At 41.2% G+C, this 22,656-nt stretch overlaps 1 protein-coding gene across 7 annotated transcripts in view; it reads right to left on the bottom strand.

Annotated features, from left to right (window-relative positions):
• Positions 1–22,656, bottom strand: part of MTUS1 (microtubule associated scaffold protein 1) — a 204,888-nt gene that overhangs the window by 57,301 nt on the left and 124,931 nt on the right. For all 7 annotated transcript variants that reach the window (XM_050947385.1, XM_050947377.1, XM_050947382.1 and 4 more), the window contains one exon: positions 8,869–9,086. In XM_050947385.1, the coding sequence (XP_050803342.1) occupies positions 8,869–9,086 (218 nt within the window). The remainder of the gene's footprint in view (positions 1–8,868; positions 9,087–22,656) is intronic.

The raw sequence follows: 22,656 nt of genomic DNA, 5'->3' as shown, positions 1-22,656 counted from the left end.
TTACCTTGAGTTTATTAGTGTAGAGTCTGTTCATTTCTTGACCACTATTTTGGCATTTTCACATAGATAATCCAGGAAATAATCAGAAAGCATGTGTGTTAAAAAGTTCAAGGCATATCTAGGGATTCCGACTACTTGGATAACCAACACATTCTGCAGTAAAAGCACCTTTTCTCAGTATCTTTCACACTGAACCCTGTACTAGAGTCTTTTTATTAGGCAACCTTCTATGCCTTGAGACCACTCTGAAATATCCAGCGTATCCAGTACAATAGAAGGCCACCTCAATTAAATAACTCGTTTATCAGTCATTTCACTGAAGTAGTGTTTCATTGTATTTAAAATTGATTTAAATCACCTATTTCATACTGCATATTCAGTATGATTGACTAAAATGTTTAAAGCATGCACAAGCAAAGGTAAAGCTTTTTTGGTCAGTGAGTCACAGCATTTGAATTATAGACATAACGTTAAAGCAGTGGTCTCCAACCTTTTTAAGCACAAGATCACTTTTTGAATTTAAGTGCAACTCAGTCTACCTCAAAGAAAATGTAGAAATAACAGTAATCACACAAACCCAACACCCTTTGCCCTGCCCCTTCTCCAAGGCTATGCCCTGCTCACTCCATCCCCCCTCCCCGCCACTCACTTTCATTGGGCTGGGACAGGGGTTGGGTGCAGGAGGGGGAGTGGGCTCTGGGCTGGGGCAGGGGGGTTTGGAGTGTAAGAGCGGACTCTAGGCTGAGCCCGGGGAAGGGGTTTGGGGTGCAGAGGGGGTTCAGGGTACTGGCTCCAGGAGGGGACTCACGGCTCAGGCAGCAGGTTGGGGTATAGGCTCTGAGAGGGGGCTAGGGCAGAAGGTTGGGAGACAGGAGAGGTTCGGGGTACAGGCTCCAACAGGGTGCCGTTTACCTCAGGCAGCTCCTAGGCGGTGGTGCAGCAAGGCTAAGGCAGTCTCCCTGCCTGCCCTGGCCCTGCACTGCTCCCAGAAGTAGCCAGCATATCTAGCAGCAGCTCAGGGTGGGTGAGGGGGGGAGGACAGAAGGGCAGGTGGCTCCGCACTCAGTCATCATCCGCAGATACCCCCCCAGAGCTCCCATTGGCTGCAGTTCCCCATTCCTGGCCAATGGGAGCTGCAGGGGTGGGGCCTGCAGGCGAGGGCAGCACACCAAGAACCTGTCCCCTTCTCTCCCCCAGGACCCACTGCCGGACATGCCAGCCACTTCCAGGAGCAGCGCAGGGCCAGGGCACTGGCTGCACTGCCTTTGTGAAGCCTCTTACAATCTCAGTCTCAGTCACTGAGACTGAATGTCAGAGGCTCCATGATTGACCAGTTGATCGCGATCTACCAGTTGGCGACCACTGTCAAAGCAATTTCAACTGATCTGCTTCCAATGGCAGCTCGTGAGACTTCAATTTCCTGAGTCTTTATTGGGGAAAAAATGCTGTAGTTAATATAACCATGCTCATCAAGACATCCCATTCACTGAAGACAGACATTGAAAATACAGTGATTTCTAAATCCTCTGGTTTTTAAAATCCTAAGAAATTCCAATAATAGAAAATTAACTTGAGAATGTTATAGCTGCACTCAGTCAAACACTCAGTCAGGAAATGCCAGAACTATGGCTGCTCATAGATTGATGACCCACTTCCATATGTGTTTTAAATCACACTTCCTTTAACTCATGCTTATATTGCTTCTCATAATTGTTTCTCCTATTCCACAGTCTGACATCATGATATCTGCTTCTTAGTTGTCATGCCCTCTGGAGTTTAGTTTCTCATCATCCTCTCAACCACATGGGTTCCAGCCTGCAAATTCTCCTGGGCTATCTCACCAGGATGCATCTCACTGTAAAACGTTCCTGGATACTGTGAATCAAAATTCCAGTCCTCTTCTTGCCACTGTTTGAGGACTGACAGCAATGTCATAGAAACATAGAAGATTAGGTTTGGAAGGGACCTCAGGAGGTCATCTAGTCCAACCCCCTGCTCAAAGCAGGACCAATGCCAACTAGATCATCGCAGCCAGGGCTTTGACAAACTGGGTCTTAAAAACCTCTAAAGATGGAGATTCCATCACCTCTCTAGGTAACCCATTCCAGTGCTTCACCATCCTCCTAGTGAAACTGTTTTTCAACAGTATCCAACCTAGACCTCCCCCACCGCAACTTGAGACCATTGCTCCTTGTTCTGTCATCTGCCATCACTCAGAACAGCCTAGCTCCAGCCTCTTTGGAACCTCCTTCAGGTAGGTGAAGGCTGCTATCAAATTCCACCTCACTCTTACCTTCTGCACACTAAATAAGCCCAGTTCCCTCAGCCTCTCCTCATAAGTCATGTGCCCCAGCCCCCTAATCCTTCTCATTGCTCTCCACTGGACTCTCCAATTTGTCCCCAACCTTTCTGTAGTGAGGGGGGGCAAAACTGGATGCAGTACTCCAGATGTGACCTCACCAGTACCAAATAGAGGAGAATAATTGCTTCCCTTGATCTGCTGGCAATGCTCCTACTAATGTTGCCAAGACGACTAGGGGCATATTGGGCTGCAAGGGCACACTGTTGACTTGTATCCAGCTTCTTGTCCACTGTAATCCCCAGGTCCTTTTCTGCAGAACTGCCACATACCCAGTTGGTCCCTAGTCTGTAGCAGTGCATGAGATTCTTCTGTCGTAAGTGCAGGACTCTGCACTTATTCTTGTTGAACCTTATCAGATTTCTTTTGGCCCAATCCTCCAATTTGTCTAGGTCACTCTGGACCCTATTCTTACCCTCCAGAATATCTACCTCTTCACCCAGCTTAATGTAATCCGTGAACTTGCTGACAGTGCAATCCATCCCATCCCATCATCCAGATCATTAATGAAGATGTTGATCAAAAACGACCCCAGGACTGACCCCTGGGGCACTCCATTTGATACTGGCTGCCAACTAGACATCAAGCCGTTGATCAATACTCATTGATCCCGATGATCTAGCCAGCTTTCTACTCACCTTATAGTTCATTCATCCAATCCATACTTCTTTAACTTGCTGGTAAGAATACTGCGGGAGACCATATCAAAAGCTTTGCTAAAGTCAAGATATATCACATCCACTGCTTTCCCCATATCCACAGAGCTAATTATCTCACCATGTAAGGCAATCAGGTTGGTCAGGCATGACTTGCCCTTGGTGAATCCATGTGGACTGTTTCAGATCAACCTCCTCTCCTCCAAGTGCTTCAAAATGGATTCCTTAAGAAACTGCTCCATGATTTTTCCAGGGACTGAGGTGAGGCTGACTTGTCTGTAGTTACCCAGATTCTTCTTTTTTTCCTGTTTTAAAGATGGGCGCTACAGTTGCCTTTTTCCAATTATCCAGGACCTCCTCCAATTGCCATGAGTTTTCAAAGATAATGGCCAATGGCTTTGAAATGACAGCTGCCAACTCCCTCAGTATCCTCGGATGCATTAGATCTGGACCCATGGACGTGTGCATGCCCATCTTTTCTAAATAGTCCTTAATCTGTTCTTTCACCACTGAGGGCTGCTCACCTCCTCCCCATACTGTGCTGCCCAGTGCAGCAGTCTGGGAGCTGACCTTGTCCGTGAAGACTGAGGCAAAAAAGCCTGGAGTACTTCAGCTTTTTCCACATCATCTGTCACTGGGCTGCCTCCCCCATTCAGTAGGATCCCACACATTCCCTGAACACCTTCTTGTTGCTAACATACCTACATAAACCCTTCTTGTTACCCTTCACATCCCTTGCTAGCTGCAACTCCAATTGTGCTTTGGCCTTCCTGATTACATTCCTGCATGCTCGAGCAATATTTTTATATTCCTTCTAAGCCATCTGTCCAAGTTCCCACTTCTTGTAAACTTCCTTTTGGGTTTAAGGTCACCACAGATTTCTCTGTTAAGCCAAGCTGCTCTTCTGCCATATTTGCTATTCCTTCTGCACATTGGGATGATTTGTTCCTGTGCCCTCAATAAGCCTTCTTTAAAATACAGCCAGCTCTCCTGGACTCCTTTCCCCCTCATATTAGCCTCCCAGGGGATCCTGCCCATCAGTTCCCTGAGGGAGGCAAAGTTTGCTTTGCTGAAGTCCAGGGTCCATATTCTGCTGCTCTCCTTTCTTCCTTTTGTCAGGATCCTGAACTTGACCATCTCATGGTCACTGCTGCCCAGGTTGCCACCCTATTTCTTCCCTATTTGTGAGCAGCAGGTCAAGAGGAGCACGGCCCCTAGTTGGTTCCTCCAGTACTTGCACCTGGAAGTTGACCCCCACCACTCTCCAAAAATTTCCTGGATTGTCTGTTCACTGCTGTATTGCTCTCCCAGCAGATGTCGGGGTGATTGAAGTCCCTCATGAGAATCAGGCCCTGTGATCTGGAAACTTATGTTAGTTGTCCAAATAAAGCCTCGTCTACCTCCTTCTCTTGGTCTGGTGGTCTATAGCAGATGCCCACCCTTGTTCTTCTGATCTCTAAACTTAACCCAAAGACACTCAACAGGCTTTTCTCCAGTTTCATACTGGAGCTTTGAGCATTTATACTGCTGTCTTACATATAGTGCAACTCCTCCACCTTTTCTCCCCAGCCTTTCCTTCCTGGACAGTTTATACCCACCCATGACAGTGCTCCAGACATGTGTGCTTCTCATCCTACATTTCTCTAAGCTGTTCCGTTCTCTGTTCAAAGTTTCAATAGCTTATTTCTAAAGCACAGTTTAAGTATCTTATCCTTAAGTTCATTTTGCATATAATGGGCATATAAATATTTTGTAGTCCAAATAAGTTATTCTATTTTAAGTACAATCGTCCTTATTCTAAACAGGACACAAATGTTCAATAATTACAAATTCATGTATTACTTAAAAAAACATGACTTAGGCAAGATCTATGCTAATATCACTGCAGTGGCCATGTCACTTAATTGAAGCTACTACCACAATGCAATTCATTTTCACATAAAAGATAAGCCTCAACAGAATAGCTTCAGAGTATGAAGTTTAAGAAAGAAGATGTACTCTAGATAATACTGTGGAGAAGACCAGCATGTCTAGAGTTACTCTATTTCTATCAGTGTGAGAAAATATTTTTTATTGGCACTGAATTTCAAAAGGTGAAGCCCAACTTATTGTTTTGAGCTAAAATGAGTTCATTGGTACTTCAGTGGTTGGGTTTGTTTCTAAACATTTGGACTTTTAATTCGAAGTGGATGAAAAACCGGTTTAATAATATTTAACATTTGTCTGAACAAACAGCAATATCTAAGAGTTTTACTTCTACACAAAGTATGGATCATTTTTTATTTTACAACAAAAAGTGGCCCAGTTACAATCTTAGAGAGCAAGCAGGAGGTCTGAGTATTGGCTAGGAAGGTTTAAGAGGGTAAAACTGATAGATTTTCAGGACGTTGTCTGTAACAGGGACCACCCTCATAATCTCTTGTAAAACTATCAGTGAGAATGACAGTACAATCTGGGGTTCAGATTTGTTTTAATGTAACAAACTCTGGTTCCTACTGAATTTACTACACATTATGCCAGATCTTTTAAACTAGGTTTGTGGTTTCCATTAATGTAAATAACTTCTAATAATATGATACATTTGAAGATTAATATAGTGAATAAGTTGATAAAAAAATCAAAGTTAAAATCAATCATCAGCTGAAAACCGTACTGCTCCATTTTTTTTTAAAACCTGATACAGTTGCAACCATCACCTACCAAGATTACTACAATAGAAGAAAGAATTTTTAGTTTTAGCCTGCATTTGATAAGAGTATTCGGAGTTTCATTGTTCCTCTTCTTGTTTGTTGAGGTTAAAAAAAGGAAAGCACAATATAAAGCCACAAGAACTTGGCAAGGGACAACAGAACAGGTATAATGACACCAACATTTTTAACTGACTAGATTTCAATTTGAGGTGTCCTTTTAACACTGCAAGTACACACACACATTTAACAGTTGTCAGTCTATTTTCTGACATTTACGTCAGATGCCTTGCTCATTTCCAATAAATGCTCTAGCTGCCAAGAAGATCACTATCTTTCATTAGTTTGTTGCAGCAACATTACAACAATAATTGAGAGAAAGTTACTTGAATTCCCAGTAAGTAAAAGCTGGATTTTAGAATTTTAATGTCAAAAATTCTTAATCTTAAACTGCTTATCCACACTTCAAGCATATCACATTTATAAAGACTACCCTTAATAAATCTTAAGTCTAACTATAGAAATCTGGGCAAATTCTGATAGCTAAAGAGTTTAATGGTTGACTGATAATTTCCTAATACAGTATGATAAATACAAGATAATGCTTCTACATGCATACAGTAAAGGTAGATTTAGGGTTTAACACAATTTTGGGCAATACCTGTGTCAGATTAGGAAAAAATATTGTACCATTACTAGATCTAATTAAAGAAATATGTAGACAGAGTGCCCTCCTGTTACTTTACTCCAATGGGGCTCGGTGGATTTGGATTTGTCTGTGTTTTGCAAAGAATTTTAGTTAACAGCAACACCATAGAGTCCATTTTTAGTGGAGGAAAATGCAGTAAGTTATTTCAAACGTGTGGAAGTTTAATAGGCACTAGGACTTCAGTTAAACTATGTCCATCAAGAGAACAGGAGAGACAACACAGATCTTACAAATAATTAATTTTGATAGTATAGCTTTTAATGACAGGCATCGTCTGAAGTTGATAGTCCTGAAAAAAATTTGGCTCCAACTCCAATCTAATCAGTTTGCAGACTTCAAAGGGAAATTTAAGTTGGTTTCAGTTGCAGTTTAGTTAACAGAACTTGAGGTAAAAATTCAAATACAAGCAAGCATAAATTTGGAAACAAAGTTACAGGTAGAAGAAAAACAAAATGCAACCTATAGCTTATACTTGTTAATAAATTACTTTCCTGTCTAATAAAGTATTTCTCACCCCAAGGTTATCCTTTGCAGAGCTTGGCAAGTCCAAAGAATTGGGATCCACTTTTCATGGAACCCCCACCTCTTGGCCCTACTGACAGTCTTCTTGTCCTCTTTCTTTTGTACAATTACAGACTCATGTCCTTCAATTTGGAGGTCCCTATTGAGAGACTTAACTGGGTTCTTTTTGTCCTTGTAAACTCTGAATCCTGCATCTGGCCCAGAGTGTAAACACAAACTGGCTCAGTTGACAGATGTCCATTTTCTCATGGTAATTGAGTTAGCTCTCGATTTCCTCTCCTCAGGTGACAGGTCTCACTCCCATCAGATTTGGAATACAATATCCTATGTTAGATAACAAACTGTTTCTCAATCAAACATATTGCAATAAACCACGACAATTAGCTAGTTCTTAGCTTTCAGCAGAGGCCACATTGAGAAAGTTGTCAGATACAGGGTAATACACTTGTCTGGGTCTTCTGTGTCACATCCACCCCTTCGCCTTACTGTAAAAGTGATCAGGAAAGATGCTTACCCTTTACACAGAAGCTGAACAATGTCACAGAATATTCCTGCTTCCATTAACTGAAATAATAAATTGAATCACTTGAATCTAGGTTTTTTGTACAAGAGCAAACCATGTCTAAAGGGCCTTTAAGCGCTTAACGTTGGATTGCTCGTCAAGTGTAACACCATCCTTACATGCTACAAAACAATTTTTTTTTTAAAATTGAGGGCTATGGGGACAAGTTTCCAAACAGAAAATATTTACAATAAATTTTAGCTTTTGACTGGCTGATACCAGGGGTGTCATTAAGAGTTGCAAAGAGAGTTCTGTACTTTATAAGCAGAAGAAAACAGGGCTATGGCAGTGACACAACGATCATGTTATTTGCAGAAGGTTTTCAAGATAGTAGACAGGAGATCGTACAGTGTATATATTGGATGTAATATTTGAACTAGTTGTACCCAACTTATTGTCAAGTAAATTAAGTCACTAGAAGATCTCAGCAAATTATGGTAAACAGAATAATGAACACTTGCTCAACGCAGGTGGTCAATAATTTTAGGATGTATTAGCAAGGGACAGTTTAATGGTATTTTGACATATATTGAGTATGATTAATTGGAGGCCTTCAATTAACACTGAGAAGGCATTGAAGGCAAAGAACCTCATCCTGGATACTGTTTTCAATTGTAGTCATATCTTAAAGGTTCTATGAGAAAAAAAGGCCCAGAGAAGGGTAACAGCTGACAGCCTACTTTTCTATGAAGACTTCCCCCACAGGAAGAGAGATACACAATACAACATCTTGTTTAATCTCTAAACTATATAGAGGTAAGTGTACAAAAAATGAATGCTATAGAAAAAAAGAAAGCACTCCTACTGGAAGGTTCCTATGGGTACATCTATACCAGTGCTTAATTTGTAATGAAAGATGCCAGAGCTCAAGCAATTAAAACAAACAAAAAAAAAAAAACCAAAAAAAAAACCACCTTTCATAACTGCCATGGCAAGTCCACTGATGCCGGAGCTCTGAACTGCCAAGTCTATGTTAACACTGATCTACACAGCAAAAAACCCTGTGCAAGTGAGTCTCAGAGCCTGGGTCAAGTAACTCAGGCTCACTCTGTTGGGCTAAAAATAGTAGTGTAGACTTTTGGGCTTGGGCCGGAACCTGGGCTCAGAGACTGTCCTCCCTAGAGCTAGGTCTCAGAGCCCAAAACACACTATTATTTTTACCCCAACAGCATAAGCCTGAGCCACTTCACCTGGGCTCTAAGACTTGCTGCCACAGGTGGTTGTTTGTTTTTTTTTTGGGTAGGCTTCATAGATTCACCAGATGAGTCAAACGAAGACCTGTTATGTATACAAATTAAATATCCAGAGGCCCTGCCAGATTCAGAAGACAGCACCAAATTCAAACAAAGACTACTGCATTTGGATAGCCTTACCTCAGACTGTAGGTGCTGGATCACAACTGTTAATGCTTCAAACTTCTGATTACTGCTTGCCAAGAATTTCTTCAAATGCAGGATAATTTCACTTTGGTTCTCACATTTTGCTTTGTATTGTGCCAATTCACGTGTTTTTGTTTCAGTTGAATGCACAGCTGGAGAGGTTTGTGTGTGTATGCATGAACTTTTAGGAGTCTTCTGCTTGCCTCTCTCAACTGGAATTAAAAAAAAAGATATTCTAATTAAAATATTCACTTCTGAAGTTTTACTAACTACCAAAGCTGAAAATTAACACACAAAGGAAATAGAAACACATAGTTAAACATTTCCTGAGCCACTTTGATTGGGTCAAAAGGGTTACTTTTTAATGGCATTATGGTCTTGAGGGTAAGGGACCATACAACAGCTTCAGCGTTCTCATACCACAAAAGCCATATACAACTCAAATTGCTCTTAATGATTATGCATTTACATTTGTTCATTAAGTGCATTTTAGCTAACTCTTTAAACTGCAATTTTGATAAGCATTTTGAAAGAACTGAAGTGGTTCTTTAGTTCTAAAGCTTTTCATCACTCTAAGTTTATCCAGTGAATTGTCTAATTTTCACACATTAAATCCCATCTATTTTCCAGGTCTGCAACAATTTCACATTTCCTGAACTGGAAGTTACTGAATATATTGAAGCATTTTCCCTACAGGTATTTGATCCCTTTCATGCTTTAATTTCCACTGCAAGATTCCACCAACTTCAGTTCACATTTACTTTTTATTAGCCAAAGGTCCTGGAGCACGTTTCTTAGTATTAATAACATCTGTCATGGATCAAGTACTTACTAAAGCTGTCAAACATGCAATACACTCCAAGCTTCCCCTATCCCTTTATGCACAGTCTGAGGATTACCTACTGTAATATTGTAACATGGCAAATACTGACACTTTACAGCACTAGTGTGATTGATTCCCCCCCACCACCCCAACCTTGGGGTGCTGCCTGGAACTGGGATACCACTGAGCCCACCTGACCTACCAGCTTGGACTCCTTTACAGTGTACTGCTGCGACAGGCCACACACACAGGTAGAGAGACACCCAGGTGCAGCTCTACACACAGATGCTGAGATCAGTTCTGCATGGGAAGGCTCAGCTAAGGAACTGCCACGTACTCAAGTGCACACCCCCCTTTGGAGGGCAAACCCAAAATGATACCGTCCTGCGCTGCACAGAGAACTGTACAGCGTAAGCTCATGAAATTTGCCCCCTCTCTCAATGTGGAGAGGAATATATACAGCTTTCTGCCCCAAGTAATGATTTCCACACACTGGTTTTAGACAAAAACAAGTTTATTAACTACAAAAGATAGATTTTAAGTGTTTATTAGGGATAGCAAACAGATCAAAGAAGATTACTTAGCAAATAAAACAAACACTCAATCTAAGCGTAATATACTAAAGAAACAATGAGTAGCAAATTCTCACCCTTATTGTTGTTTTAGGCAGTTTGCAGAGATTCTTGATCACAAGCTGCACTTGCTTGCAGTTTAAAAGCCCAGGTATACCTTTCATGGATTAGAAATCCCTCTAACCTTGGTTCAGCCCTTCTCCCCAAGTTTAGTCCTAGCTTCTCAGATGTTTCCAAGCATCTCCTTTGGGCGGAGACAGTAAAGAACCCAGGCTGATGTCACTCCTCTGCCTTAAATAGCTTTGTATATTGCAGGAACCCTTTTTTCTCCAACTTCAGTTCCCATGCCTTTCAGTGGAAAAATGCTAGTATTCTACAATGGAGTCCAGTAGCAAGTGACTTGGTCGCATGATCCCATAGTGTCATAGCAGCCATGAGTCAGACGCTGTTTGTAGGATCCTCAGGAAGGCTCCCTAGTGTGAGATTAGCTTCTTCTAAACCCTATTGTTCTCCCTAATGGCCCTTCTCAGCCAGCCATCTAAACTGAGTGTCTTCTGCCTAGTGAGTGTCCCCTGGGTGTAGACACATTTGTAATAGATGCATAGCCAATATTCCTAAGTTCAGATACCAAAATGGTACATGCATTCAAATAGGATAATGATATTCAGTAAGTCATAACTTTTCAATCTCACATGACCTATTTTGCATAAAGTACATCTAGTTATGCCATAATCATACCACAATAATATCTTGGAAGAATATGGGGCGTAGTGTCACAACTAGATCACGTCACATCAGAAGAGACCAACATTTCTAAATTCAATATTTGATTCTTCCAGGTGTACTAGGTTTCTCTATAGCCTTCAATATGGAAAGTCAGCCATGTATAGCTCTGCAAGTAGGGCCAGTGTCTCCCTATAGTTCTCACAGCCGGTGAACAAATCCTATAGCAACCACAGTCTGATGCAATATATAGATATCCCAAGGTAGTTTCATGAAAACATCAAGACAAATGAGTCTTTAGATTAACTATCAAGATCCATTGAATTTAAAGCTGAGAATCAAGGGAAACTAAATTTGTAACAATTTTAAAGAGGTGAGATTTGATGGAAAAAATAGAAAAAAATAAGTCCAAAATTTCTTATGCATGATAATCAGTAGTTTATAAAGTCCTTCAAAAGCTCTAAAGGCCAGTGAAATAACATTGATACAGTCAGTACATCAATATCCTCCTATCATATCATTGAAAGGAGGGTAAGAACCAATGCATTTGAATTGGTAGCCTAATGTATTAATATTGTTAGTAACAACCTTGGGTGGCTTAGAACAACTACCCAAACATTTGAAAGCAGAGTCCTCATTCAGGAAAATTAAACCCCTCATGCCCCTTTTCCTTTGCCATGTGTTAAGGGTCTCCTCAAGGTAATGTATACATTTCCCCCACACACACATTCTACCCCCTAAGAGTCCTTGAGTGCTGCTGCCTCCATCCACAGGAAATATTGGTGTAAACATTCCTAATGATGCTGCTTTCTTGGCTATTTCATTGCACATCAAAGCCATGTAACACTGACTACTGAAGTGTCATTGGCATTAGCACACACATTTTAAATGAGCGGACTAGTTTGCACCTTATAACTATAGTTTCAGTGTCTCAGAGAACTCAGAATTGCTCCTTCTGTTATTCTCTGGTCACCTTTCAAAGGTTCCTCAAAACCATAACAGAGATAATAGAGGTCTGCCCAGGTCCCTTCCAGCCAGTCTTTCACACCCCACAGGGACATACCCCGCACACTTCAGAAAATGATAATGCACTGATAACAAATCAGTCTCACTTTCAGAGTTCATAACCTGAATCTAACTCCTATCAATTACTAAATGCCTTGTCTACACTGGCAATTAACGGTGCTGCAACTTTCTTGCTCGTGTGAGAAAAACCACCTTCCTGAGCGCAGCAAGTTGCAGTGAGGTAAAGCATCAGTGTAAATAGTGCCCCAGTGCTGATAGCTATGCCCCTTTTTGAGGTTTTTTTTTTTTTTTTAAGAGCCTTGGGAGAGTAGTGATGCTTTCTCCCAGTGCTGCACCACAACCACACAAGGCATGTTAAAATGCTGCCGCAGCTGATACATTTAATGGCCTTTTTGGGGAGCTACATTAAATTAGCTCATTGCCTCAGACAAGGTTCCTTTTAGTGAACAGGTATCTGCCATAAAACAAAAACTCACTCTTGCCTTGCAAGCAGCACAGAGTGGGGTTGTGGGGAGGGGGGTTATTGTTTTGGGAGAAAAATTGCATCAGATACTGTCTCGCGGCTGAGTTTATTTCAAACAGGTACAAAGCAAAAGGAGACCATATGTGACGCAGGATTCCAGCCATATCCATATTCCCAGTCTTCAGCAAGACTGAATTTATCTCACAAATCCATTAAAGCATTGATCAAAGCCTAGTGTTCAAGCTGCCCAATAAATTTTCCTAGTCACTTGATCCAAATATCTGTCAAATCTAATGCAGGGGACTTGTGACAATGCTTTAACACACAAAACATAGCCCATTTCAATGCAAAGACATTTCTTCATGCATTTTTGTTACATAGTTAAGACCAAAGCAGATTGTGAAGAACTTCAAAAAGATCTCACAAAACTAAGTGATTAGGCAACAAAATGGCGAATGAAATTTAAGGTGGATAAATGTAAAGTAATGCACATTGGAAAACATAACCTGAACTATACATACAATATGATGGGGGCTAATTTAGCTAGAAGTCAGGAAAAAGATCTTGAAGTCATCATGGACAGTTCTCTGAAGATGTCCACGCAGTATGCAGAGGCAGTCAAAAAAGCAAACAGGATGTTAGGAATCATTAAAAAGGTGAGAGAGAATAAGACTGAATATATTATTGCCCTTATAAAAATCCATGGTACGCCCACATCTCGAATACTGTGTACAGATGTGATCTCTTCACCTCAAAAAAGATATACTGGCACTCGAAAAGGTTCAGAAAAGGGCAACTAAAATGATTAGTGGTTTGGAAAGGGTTTTCCATATGAGGAAAGATTAAAGAGGCTAGGACTCTTCAGCTTGGAAAAGAGGAAACTAAGGGGGGATATGATAGAGGTATATAAAATCACAAGTGATGTGGAGAAAGTGGATAAGGAAAAGTTATTGACTTATTCCCATAATACAAGAACTAGGGCTCACCAAATGAAATTAATAGGCAGCAGGTTTAAAACAAAAGGAAATTCTTCACTCAGCACACAGTCAACTTGTGGAACTCCTTACCTGAGGAGGTTCTGAAGGCTAGGACTACAACAGCATTTAAAAGGGAACTGAATAAATTCATGGTGGTTAAGTCCATAAATGGCTATTAGCCAGGATGGGTAAGGAATGGTGTCCCTAGCCTCTGTTTGTCAGAGGATGGAGATGGATGGCAGGAGCGAGATCACTTGATCATTACCTGTTAGGTTCACTCCCTCTGGGGCACCTGGCATTGGCCACTGTTGGTAGACAGATACTGGGCTAGACGGACCTTTGGTCTGAGCCGGTATGGCCATTCTTGTGTTCTTATGTAAGGGTCACCATACAACAACCTTAATGTTCAAGGCTTCTCGGCAATCATGAACCATTATCAATGGTGTGAGATGCCTCTACAGATAAAGATCACACAGTCCCCTCCTATGCCTGGTTATGACCTTATGTACCTCTGGGCAAATCATCTCTACTTGTTCCTCTTGTGAAGAGAAAGATTCCTAAGACCCCAAAGCTATACAGGAAGAGCTGAACCTCAAACAGAGAAAGCCAAATTACAGTTGCATTGAAACAATGGTATAAAGAAAGCGTGAAAACATGAAAGAACAATATTTTAGCATAGATTTCAAATTAAGGCCCTCAAAATTGAGGGAGCGACTTCAGTTACCAAAACGAGGATTAAAGAGAAGCCAAAGAGAGTAAAATGAATTTGCTGAGACTAATTTGTACAGCGAGTCACCATCCTGAACATAAAGTCTATTCCCCTTAATCGTGTCCCCCAAATCCTTTCTAAATTAAGCCTAATGTGACAGTCTTTATAACAAGATGCCATCCAGTCCATTTTTAAATTCAGTGTCTACGGCCATTAGGGTGACCAGACAACAAGTGTGAAAAATTGGGATAGGCGGTGGGGTGGGGTAATAGGAGCCTATATAAGAAAAAGACCCAAAAATCGTGACATCTGGTCACCCTAACTGCCATTGCACTTAACTTCTGATGATTAAACACTGCAGATTGTTCCAGATCTCACAAGCAATGTTACCAGACAGAGTCATCCTTATAATTACATAGACTGCTGTGCTCATCTGTCAACATACAAGGAATTGGATGTTATTAAACTGCACCCATCTGGTCAGTGCATATTAGCTAGAACTCCAAATACCTATATCTCCAGGAAAAGTGCATTGCACACACTTGGGACAGTCCTCAATTGAAAACTCTTCCTAGCCTCAGATCTACCCTATGCCAATGACCAGAATATGGGCAGTTGTGTCTAATGATCAGAGCTGGAGTTGGTAGTCAGGAACCAGAGCCAAGGGTCAGAATCTGGTTACTTGGAGTGCACCAAGGCAAGGACAGGAGCTATTGTAGCCACACAAGCAAATACTTAGAGCAGCCACTGAACTGCAGCAGCTGGGCTTAAGAGCCTGTCTGCTGACTCTGGGTATGGCTACACTTACAGTTTTGCAGCGCTGGTAGTTACAGCTGTGTTCGTACAGCTGTGTAGGGCCAGCGCTGCAGTGTGGCCACATTTACAGCTACCAGCACTGAATGTGGCCACATTTACAGCATCTTCCAACCAAACAGGAGGTGTAGGCTATCAGGTAGCACACTACAGACAAGCTCCTAAGGTTGCCTGGAGACTGGCTCTGCTGAAGACTCAGATTCCTGACACCCTGGGGTTCTATAATACAATTGTCTGGCTGAATGAATGCAGCTGCCATTCAGCTGACACTGAGCCAGACCAACCTCTTTGTAAAAGCCTTTTTTTTTTTTTAATTTAGGAACTGGTTCCCCTGACTCCACTGGGAGTCTGACCAATCTGATATCAAGTTGCACAGGAGGAGAAAATGAAGAGCTATTCTATTAGTAGGGTGTATCCCATATACTTGTTACATTTAAGAGCCTAGATATAACAAGGAATGTAAGCACTCCTGTAAAGCCTTACCTGAGCCACTCTGGAGTGTCTTGGTCCATATGTTGCTTTAACAAAACATTCAGTCCTGACAACCATTTGAGCTTCTACATCTGTGCACTTAGTTGCTGAACAGCCACTGAAATTCTGCCCCCATGAATAACTAACCTTAGCCACATCCCAAAGCTTATCCTCTTGAGAATTTCTACTGCTTTCTTGCGTTTATAGAACTAAACCAGAACCTTCTGTATTACCCCAAGTGACTTTATTGGTAGGTCTACACTGCAATCACTCAGGGATCAGGCTGTAAAATTGAAGTGGAGACATTCTGGCTTGATCTGGGACCCACCCTTCCCTGCAAGATCCCAGCTCCTAAATGCTGGAACCCTATGAGGAGTGAGAGTTCTAGAGCCTGGGCTTCAGTCAAGCCCAAATGTGTACACTGAGTCAGCTGACACAGACCAGCTACAGATGTTTTATTGCAGTGTAGACACACCCTATGAGTAAGGATATGGATTTAGTCATAGAGATCACTAATTCCATTACTTTACCAGACCTCCGTGACTTCAACCATGTGGAGGTGGGGCTCCGAGTGCTGGCTCACTTTGTGGCATCAGAGCTCGAGCACCATGTCAGGGGACTTGGGCTTCTGTGTCTTATTGCCCATGCCTTGCCTATGACTTACTAAATATACCTGTGACGAAATCTTAACCTTACCTCTGAGTACATGCTAATGCCCTTCTACTTTAAACTGAGGTTATTTTCCTTAGAAAAAGATGATATAATTTTTAAAGAAGTGTTTCAATCAAAGCTAAGTAGGAAATAATTGGAACAGAAACAATCAAACCTTTCACCTCCAAGCTTTGTAATTTGAGGATCAGGTAAGTTGTCTTACCCCAAGCCATCCTCTTTTCATGTTCCTTCACCGAACAGTTAGCTTCTAGAGTGGTTTGAAGACTAACTTGCTCATCCAAGCATTTGTTGCTGTCCTTAAGTCCTTGCTTCTGATCCTCTCTGTTAGCAAGATCCAGGCTGGTCAAAGCTTTCTGACTTTTTTCCATTTCCTGGAAAACTTTAACAACATTGGTCAAATTGCTGGTAATTCCTTCAATCAAATATACCAGATCAGCCTGGGCATTTAACTGAACTTCCATTTCTTTCCTCACTGTCTGGATCTCCTCAACTACAGTTTTTAATTCCAATTGACTGGATTTAATCTCTGCTTTGAAGTAGTCTTTCATCTGTTGCTGGCTCCTCTGTGCATCAAGAACTGTTTTGATTTCCTTTTGGAAAATTTCCATGCCATTTCTTAATTCCTTTTGGCCAGCTTTCATTGCCTCCTGGCTAGCTTTAATTTCTGCCATCATGGCAGCTTAATTCTCTCTCTCTGCTCCAGCAGGAGCTACAGAAGTCTTCCTGGATATATTACTCCACAGTGACAACAGCTGTCACAGGTTCCAAGCCATCAGGAAGGTTTGCACACCAGCAGCTAGTTACCACTTATGTGGAGAAGGAAGCAGGTAGCCCTCTGGTGAAGTATCCTATTTCAGGTTACAGTCAGTACACTTGACTGAAGACACTAGACAGAAGCAGAGCACACCTTACAGAGCTGTGGAATAGTTCAGTACCAAATTTCAACAGGAGTATTACTTAGTGTAACAACTGCCTGATTTTGTCACACCCATCCTATTAAATCCTTTGCTGTCATCCACGTATGTGGGATGTCACTTGGAAAGTCACTCCCAACAGTCATTTGTTCCAAGTGTCAATCAAAAGCACCCGTGGGAGTTGTTGCCAGTATGTTTGGCTTCTTTGCAAAATAAGAGGCATACATGAGAACTTGAAAACCCTTCCTCTTCAAGGGCTCAAATGAATGCCTTTAACTGCACATAGGAGTTTGAAATCACTTATTTCTCAGTTAATGGCCTCAATACTATGCTGAACTGGGTGGCTCTGCAGTATCCTTCTGGTAATGTTCCTAATTAGATGTTAATGAATAAACCATGAGTGCCTATGCCACACACACCATCACTACAACTAGTATTGCCTCTGAACAGTCTCAAGAAGACCACATGCTAACTGATAATGGAACATCAGTTATCTTCATCCCTGAGCTAAGTCCTCCAGTTCACAGTTGAGGACCAGTGGCAGAGTAGCATGGGGAAGATTATATATTTATAATTGTTTGATCATTTTCAAAAGTCTTCGTTCAGTAGGCCTAGCAACCCAGAAAAATGTGGTGCGTTAACTTTGCTTTTAAAAAGCTACGCTTCATGTCAACTATAGACGTCATAATAATTCTAGGTAAGCCTATTTGCAAGTAGTTAGATACCTGACTGCCCAGCCATTTGGATATAGCATGAGAATTTACTCACTGCACATTGATTTTGAAAACTACTAACACAAGTTGCACATTGGAGTTGATAATGAAGTACCCCAATTTCAGTTTACACATGAATCTCCTTTTGAAGGCTATCAAGTATTGAAGCTTCAATTAGCACACGATATTTGGGGTGAGATTCTAATGCAGCACAAAATTTTGTTCTCTCAGGATTCCAGGCTATTTTTGGGGCCAAAACAACCCTCAAATAATGTAGAGCGCCTGATGGTGATCTGTGGCTGGCTATGGGTGGGCAGCATTATCAAGAATCCCTGAAGCAACCTGCACAAGAATCCTACTGTTGACTTAAAAAAAAAAAAACCCAAAAAGACTGCTTATGGAACAAGCTGACTAGTTTCCACAACTCAAAATAGCAAGCAAACATAAGTATAAGCACACTCAACACCACCCTATAAGAGCTGTTTGCAGTTTCTGGTCAGCATACCCTCACATTTCAGTCTTCAAAACCCACACATCTACTTTAGGAGAGTTGGAAGATGCAGTTTAGTCTTATTCTAATGAATCTAGGTTTTCCTTGATGAATCTTCAGCATTCCTATACATGTATGGTAACCACCCAATCACTAAAATGTACATACAATACACTGTATTTTGAAACCAAACATCAGACAAAAGGACACCTATCAAATCTAGACATCCTGACAGTTAAAGATAGCAATCCATATAAGTATAAGAACTCAGCAGTACACCACCCACCAACCTCTATCCACAAAATTAGGTTAACTTAACCACCAAGTAATTCAAGGAAACAGGAGATATTCCACCCCATTTTAACATTCAACATCCCATACCCTCAGCCCTACCTAAAATCCCTGATCAACAGTCCTACGCATCAGCATCTTGGGACCACGGAGGACAGCTCCAGAGCCAAGGAACCTATAAAAGAATGCCTTGCTAGAATCCCCCCGGCCTTTGACATTGATGGGTCTGCATTGATGGGTCTGCAATTCAGAGAATGGTTTTCTGTTAGGTAGTAAGGCCATTTATGGGTTTTATGGTTAAAACTCAAAAGTTTAAACTCATCTGGAGAACAAGGATAGACAAAACAGATCCTGCAGCACTCATGTCTTATGATCACAACCGTATGCATTTGTTTAAGAAAGCCACCACATTCTACACCAGTTTTATTTTCAAAATGGGTTTAAAGATATAGTTCTATATAGAGTGCAACACAGTAATCTAATTATGGTGGAAAAGGCATGGATTTTGAATCCAAGAAACAAAGCTGCAACCTTCTGGGCAGTCAGAAGTACAAAGTCATGACTACTATATTAGGGTATCTGGATCAGTCTTTTATTGACTAAGCTTGCAAAGGCCGTACATGCATATGAATGGCATTTTCATCTGTGTAACTTTTGAACACTGCATCCAATCTTGTTTCAAAGAATGCTCTAGGTATCAGCCGCTAGAACCCTACGATTTTGTGGAAATCAGAAAACGGAAAGGGGGAAAATGGAGGACACATGAATCCCCATTTAGCACAGCCACAACCTCACGCACCTCTGCATTGGTCTATACGAACACAAGAATGGCCTTGCTAGGTCAGACCAATGACCCATCTAGCTCAGTATTCTGTCCCAGACAATGACCAGATCACACAACTGGTTGACAGCACCCATTAATGCCTTCCAATATAACAATAATACCCCTTTCATCTGTTTATCCTCCCAATTACCTGAAGACCTGTGTAAGGTTGAAAACTTCTCTCCTCCCAACAGAAGTTGGTCCAGTGAAAGATATTACCTTACACACCTTGTCTCTTTATCCTTCCAATAAAGTTTAACAAGTTGACACCCCATATGAATTATTTCCCAGACAAAAAAAATAATGGTGAGGGAGAAGGGTGGTGCACACAGAACTCCTGCCCTGGTGCTAACGGGTCACATGGAGTCCCAGGCATGAAGGAAAGAGTAGAGGAGATATGCAGTGAGTCCCTCAAATAGGAGGGCAATGAGAAGGTGACACATAGGGAGCATATGGGTAGAATGGAAGAATGTAAGCAGCCCCTGGTACATACAATACATTCTACAGAAATTTAAATATGGTTGCCAGATGCCCAGTTTTTGACCAGAAAATCTGATTGAAAGGGGACCTGTGCAGTATCTGATCAGAAGTACTAACTAGACACCAAGTTCCGTTATCGCCTGCAGAGCACTGTAAAGGGGGGGGGGTCACTGCCTGCAAGTGCACTCCAGCCTGCCCCCCGCCAGCATGGCACAGAGCGTGAGGACCAGGAGGAGCCAGGGTAGGGGGCCTAGCAGTGCAGGGGGGCTGTCTGGTCATAAACCCACACCAGCCTCTTTCTGAGGCTCCCTCCTACCCACATCTCGCAGACAGGCAGACTCAGTGTCAGCTCCCAACCCAGCTCTGCAGGTGGCAGGCGAGTTCCAGGGAAGAGGGAAGGAGAAGGCGGGGGGGAGGACCTGTAGTATCCGGTTTTAAGAAATTGGAAAGTTGGCAACCCTAAACAAAGGTTGTGACACTTCCTCTATTCCCAGATTAGTGTTTTGAATTTCTCAGTCAGCCAGAGTGCAGGAATACTCTGTAGTTATTGATACATGAACAGCTTTCAGCAATACCACAAACTCCTACAAATTGTTTGCTAGTTGTAATACTAACAATTTATAGCTAGTTATTAAAAGAACTGTCTGGGCTTCAAGGGTTTTTTAGAAAAAAATAAAACAGAGGGCCGAGAGACTAGAAACAGTCTAATGGCTAGATTTTGTCAATAGTTTGAGAAAACTCAGAGCTGCTGCAGCCTTTCACAAGAGTGTACTGCTAGTGCAACTAAGCAGACTTCCCTTTTCTCTATCTGAATGAATTAAAAACAAAATATTAAATGCTGATATATTATATTGCCAGATGCAGTAGGAAAAGAGAGGGAACTTAGTGGAATCTAATATGATTAAACAAAGTTAGATGTATAAATGAAGTTAGCAATCAGTGGTACAGCTTTGGGCAAAATATTGTAAACTTTAATGACAGGGTTTACCTCATGGGCAATCTTGTTAGGGAAAGAAAAGAAAAGGGCTGAATTCATGTTGATTTCCTTTATCTTAAATAATGAAGTAGTGAGGCTAATATTTGTAAATCAATCATGCTTATAGTATTAAGTTAGTGAAATACACATGCGCTGAAAGAGGTAAATAAAAAGGAACTGAATAGCATGTTTATAAGGACACTTGATTATTAGAGTGGAATAATCAAAACATAACTGTTTGATTAATAATGCACAGACTCAACTAAGCCATACATAAAAGTCATACCATTGTTAAAATAAGAGGAAAAGAAATAGAAGAGTTACACAGCTGTTCCAGCCCACAGGAGAACAGCAGCTCTTGAAGTGACTTTGCATTGTACAATGGATTGTTAAAACAAATTTCAAGAGCATCAAAGAACAGCGGGACTTTGCATAAATTATATGAACATAATATGAACTTCATAATGGACATTTCAGCAGACAGTTGGCGAAACTGCAACTCGGGCAAGCATGATTGCAACACTGGCCAGGAGATGAACTATAGAGGGTCCTACAGAAAGTGACTTGTAGAGGTAAGTTGTTGTCTGGAGCAAGACAGCCAAAGTTGAAGGTATGTCCCAAGATGGTTGTACCAAGAGCTGTGGCCTAACTTGTTTTATACAAGGTGGTTTAACAAGATGTGTTACACGAAGATACTGGAAAATTCCAGCCTCATTTGCAAGAACTCAAAGGTGATGTCCTTTCTCACCATCCAATCAGGGAACAAGCCCACTTATTTTGATTGGACCATTTGAATCTTCAGAAGTATGGATCACCACTTGATTGGTCCACACCAGTACCTCCAAGAACAGGAACCAAGTTGAACCACCCAGCAGAAATGGCTAAAGCAACCTGCTGACATCAAGTACCTAATTCAGATAGGTACTTTTAACAGTATCCATTTTCCAGCAGTTTGGGTTGCTCACTAATGCACCAGAAGAAGGACTATAGCAGTGTCCATCCTTTTCAAAGCTACTTTAGAATTAGAATTAACAAATTACTCTTAACAAATTAACTTAACTAGATTGTAGGACACTGTACATGTGTCTACCACAGTTAATGGTTTCATACTGCCTTTCAAGTTTAGGTGGCTACAGACATAAAACTGATCAAGGTACAAGCCTCTTGAACTGCACTCAGTCTATGCACTCCGTCAAAAGTGTAGGAGTTGATTGTAGGTAGTTAGGAGTGCTAATCAGATCCTGGTGCTAACATTCATTGGAAATCAGGTAGCAAGGGGTTGACTATTATAAATCCATTGGAAAAAAGAGGCCTTGATTAATTAGGATGGAAGAACTGACCAGATTTTCTTGTGATCTAGTTTTGGATTGCTTTTCCTCTGCTATGTTAGCAACACTGAAGTTGATAACCAAATGGCACAAGAGAGGTCCTATTCTGAGGGACTCTATCAAAAAACTAAACAAAGGCTCCTTCCCAAGATATGCTCAACCTCTAAATTGTTATTTGGGTGTGTGATTTGGTTCAGAAAACGTGAATGGTTATATTGACCAATTTTCTAGTTAGCCAACTCACAGTCCAATACTATTTTTGCCGTCTTATATCCTATACTATTAGTTACTGCTATGGATATTTAATAAAACTAAATTCAACTCTCAAGTCCTTTCCTTTAGTTAAGCCATGAAAATATAAAAAACACAAAACAAAAACAACTCCCCTAAGGAAGGTGGTATAGGTATTCAGTTATGAAATTGCTTAACTAAAGTTTGTTTTATACCTTTTCTTACATTCTGCTCTCATTTATCCTTTTATGCTACTATAAAATTATTCAGCTTCTATTCCAGTTTGA

This window comes from Gopherus flavomarginatus, chromosome 3 (genome assembly GCF_025201925.1).
Source record: "Gopherus flavomarginatus isolate rGopFla2 chromosome 3, rGopFla2.mat.asm, whole genome shotgun sequence".
NCBI lineage: Eukaryota > Metazoa > Chordata > Testudines > Testudinidae > Gopherus > Gopherus flavomarginatus.
The sequence above is the reverse complement of the archived record's forward strand: the minus strand, read 5'-3'. Positions and strand labels throughout refer to the sequence as shown.